The 3,678-nt window shown below is 38.5% G+C and overlaps 1 protein-coding gene across 1 annotated transcript in view; it reads left to right on the top strand.

The window, feature by feature from the left end:
• mms22l (MMS22-like, DNA repair protein) overlaps positions 1 to 2,366 on the top strand; it is a 19,603-nt gene extending 17,237 nt beyond the window's left edge. Inside the window, exons 23-25 of the mRNA XM_016508004.1 lie at positions 1,533 to 1,629; positions 1,711 to 1,878; positions 2,006 to 2,366. Of these exons, the coding sequence (XP_016363490.1) occupies positions 1,533 to 1,629; positions 1,711 to 1,878; positions 2,006 to 2,081 (341 nt within the window). The 3' untranslated portion in view covers positions 2,082 to 2,366. The remainder of the gene's footprint in view (positions 1 to 1,532; positions 1,630 to 1,710; positions 1,879 to 2,005) is intronic.
• Positions 2,367 to 3,678: the final 1,312 nt, after the last annotated feature.

Here is a 3,678-nt window from a genome sequence, read left to right as displayed (position 1 = left end):
CGAGCTGTTTATTCATTTTTCCACCCATGAACGAAAAACGAAAATTTAAGCTGAATTCTCGTTTTCCGTTTTTTGGAAAAAAACGAAAAAACGAAAAAGGAGCCTTTTCTCATTTTTCTACTTTCAATATTAAATCAAAAAACGAATGATCGAATGATACACGGATTTGGTGGCAATCCGTGCATCATTCGATCATTCTTTTTTTTTATTTAATATTGAAAGTAGAAAAATGAGAAAACGGCTCCTTTTTTATTTTTTTTCCAAAAAACGAGAATTCAGCTTAAATTTTTGTTTTTCGTTAATGGGTGGAAAAATGAATAAACAGCTTGAATAACTTACTGGGTGAGCAGGGTAGGCTATGACAGCTGTCATATCATACCCTGCCATGCCCAACTTATGCAAAGAATAGAATTTATATCTACACAGAAGAAAGCCCTGTCTAGACTCTGCCCAGGTATGAGTTGTGTCGACCTATTCATTAGCCTGTTTGTTTGATGAAAAAAGACTAAATGTAGTTGCAATAAATGCGTTAAGAATCCATACAACTGCAGCAGTGGAGGACTATTATTCTGCTGCGTGATACTGCAGAAGAACTGATGATGGCACGTTTGATCTTCGGGCTGACCAATCAGCAGAAAGGGGCGTTTAATTCCCGCCCACGTGTAGAAATCGATTATTCAAGCTGTTTACTCACTTTTCCACCCAAGAACGAAAAACGAAAATTTAAGCTGAATTCTCATTTTTCGTGTTTTGGAAAAAAGGAAAAGGAAAAAAGGAGCCGTTTTCTCATTTTTCTACTTTCAATATTAAATCAAAAAACGAATGATCGAATGATGCATGGATTGGTGGCAAAGCTAAATTTTCAGCACCCATTATTCCAGTCTTCAGTGTCACATGATCTTTCAGAAATAAATCTAATATGCTAATTTGGTGCTTAATTTTCTGCTTAATATATGTGTGGAATCAGTGACACTTTTTTCATGATTCTTTTGAATAGGAAGTTAATAAGAACAGCATTTATTTTAGATAGAAATGTTTGTAACAATGTAAAAGTTTTTACTGTAACTTTCAATTAATTTAATGCTAAAAAAAATAAATAAAAAATCTTACAGACCCAACCTGTAGGGTAGTTTGTGTAGTTTTTATGTGAGCTCTGTTATTCTCTTGTAGTTGATGCGATTTGTTTTTTTGTTTTTTTTACTTTATGATTTTAGTTATCATTATAGCTCTTTATTTGTTATGCATTAGCAATATTACCTCTGCATCATTAAAGTGGAATATTACGTTTTTCTTGTGGCTACCCACATTACCCACCAGGCCCAATATGGTCAGCCTTTGCATCTAAAGGCCCACACTTTATTTTGCCAAAACATTAATAACACAAGTAAGCAGTGAGACATCGCTTAAACATTGTAACCCATCAATTAGAGAAATCATCTTTTATAAAGACCTCCTAGCTCCCGATAAAAAAATTTAAGTGTAATTTATTTCATTGTTTTTATTTAATCAAATCCCTGTTGTGTTTCTCTCAGTAAAGAGGCTGAGCACAGAGGTTACGCAGCTTATTGTGGAGCGGTGCACTGCTGCAGTAGGAGAGCAGCCATGTGAACACACCACTACTATTCTACAGTAAGTTACCCAAATTGATCAGTGCTGCCTTAGAAACTATAGTCTCTCGTTCTGTTGTTACCTTTTTTTTTTCTTTCCCAGGGCCTTCGTGGAAGAGAATGAAGGTGTATACGACCAGCAAGTGTATAATGTTCTAGAAGTTGTCGCTGTCCTTCACCCCTTCACAGTGACAGCTCTTATTCCCTTTCTGTCACTGAACCTTAGAAAGACAGAATGCAAGAGAGGTCTGGGAAAAAATACCTCACTCAGGTACAGCAACAGTAACCTATATGTCAACAGAAACTTAAGCTAAAACCAGCACTATCCATTAGCATTCCCATTTGCTTTGTACTATGCTTCATTTTCTCCTTCTTAAAAATCTGTCTTATTGTTTTAGGAATGGCTATAGGAGGCTGCTGGCCCTGCTTGGAGACAGTGGACAGGCTGAGATGATTAGTTTAGAAGAAGACTGACTTGCATCAACTGCCTGCCTGCATCAACTCTCACTACTCTTATGTAAACAGTGTACATGGTGTAGACTTGATAGTGAATCCATGTGTGGATATTGTGAATAAACTTTGTTTGAATACCCTGTGTTCTGTGATTTGTTGCTGGCTTCTGGAATCAAGCTATGTTGGTAGTGTGTTAAGGGATACCCCATAAGGCCCCAATACTAAATACTAAAAATGTTGATAGTCATTAGTCCCAGTTTTATACGTAAACCCTCTTAAACCTTTAAAGTGCACCATATGTTTTCTGAAGGAATTTATAGAAAGCTAGCGAATGAGTGACACTGGCAGAGGGAATTATCCCAGCTGGCACTGACTGGACATCGATATAGTGTAAAGCTGACATTGGACCCGAAAGGCCATTGCACACTTGAGTCCAAAATTTTCACATGTTAAAAAATAAATACGAGCTCACGTTGTGTCAATCACATTTACACACTGCCTCCGAAATTTTCGTCTTGTCTTAAAAAAATTCGGATCAGGTTTGATTTTCTGCATTTTCGACATTGAATTTTGGTTACCCAATGTTGCAAACGAAATTTAACCAAAAATCAACGTCTTATGTCGTGTGCCTGCTGGGAAAGATGTGGGTGCTAAATAATGCCCTTGTATGCGTTTTTCTTTTAAAAAAATATAGTAAAGTTAAGCAAAATCAGGCGAACGAATGCTGTTTTCCCAAATTTCAACATTGGCAAACAGGGCCGTCCTTCGGCGGTGCAACTGGTGTGGTCGCTTTAAGGGGGCCCCACGGCGAACTACCTCGCACCAGGCCCCGCGTCAGCTAAGGACGGGCCTGGTGGCAAATATGATATTAATTGTATACAATAGTTAGGTAAACAAGTTAATATTAAGTGACTTATATTTTAAACACAGTAACTGTCCTATGTACTCAGCCATGTAGTGTATGAATTTTATAATGTTATTCTGTCATTAATAATCAGAGTCTGACAGCCCCTCCCCCTTCACGACATAAAGCTGCGACAGTTGAGTGCATGAAGTGTCCAATATTTCACACTTAGTTTTTTTGGTTAATGCATCATCCGGGTATTTAAAGTGCACTTTCTTTTTTAATTTTCAGTGTGAACACACTACTCGCACTATTTATACTACAAAACATCATAGAATAGTGCATAAGTACGTGATTTGGGATGCACCTATTGTCTGTTTTTGCTCCATTTCCCCTGCAAAAAAAAGCTCCAAACAAAAATAGCAGAACGCATCTTAGGCCAACTACAATTTAGTTCCTGAACAAATCCAATTTTGAACAGATTGGTTGAGCAAATGATTTAATCCATTTAGATCCAGTCAGTCACTTGGGCCCTGTCCCAAATCGCACCCTAAACCCTTGCGGTCTTCCTCTCGGTCCACACTTTTGTGACGTAATGTCGTTTTGACTGCCGGGTAGAAGTCTGCCGTGGAGCTCGCCTCAGTGCAGGCTGGGCAGAAATGCGCAACGTGGGCGTATAGCGACGGCAAAGGGGGCACTCGCAAGCACCCTTCTGAAAGCTCAAATGACACACCCTACAGTCTCGTGGACTTAACGGACAAGTGCACATGGCGG

Source organism: Sinocyclocheilus anshuiensis, unplaced genomic scaffold (genome assembly GCF_001515605.1).
Source record: "Sinocyclocheilus anshuiensis isolate Anshui unplaced genomic scaffold, SAMN03320099.WGS_v1.1 scaffold702, whole genome shotgun sequence".
Classification (NCBI taxonomy): Eukaryota; Metazoa; Chordata; class Actinopteri; order Cypriniformes; family Cyprinidae; genus Sinocyclocheilus; species Sinocyclocheilus anshuiensis.
Note: the sequence above shows the minus strand (reverse complement) of the source record. Positions and strands in the feature narration are given on the sequence as shown.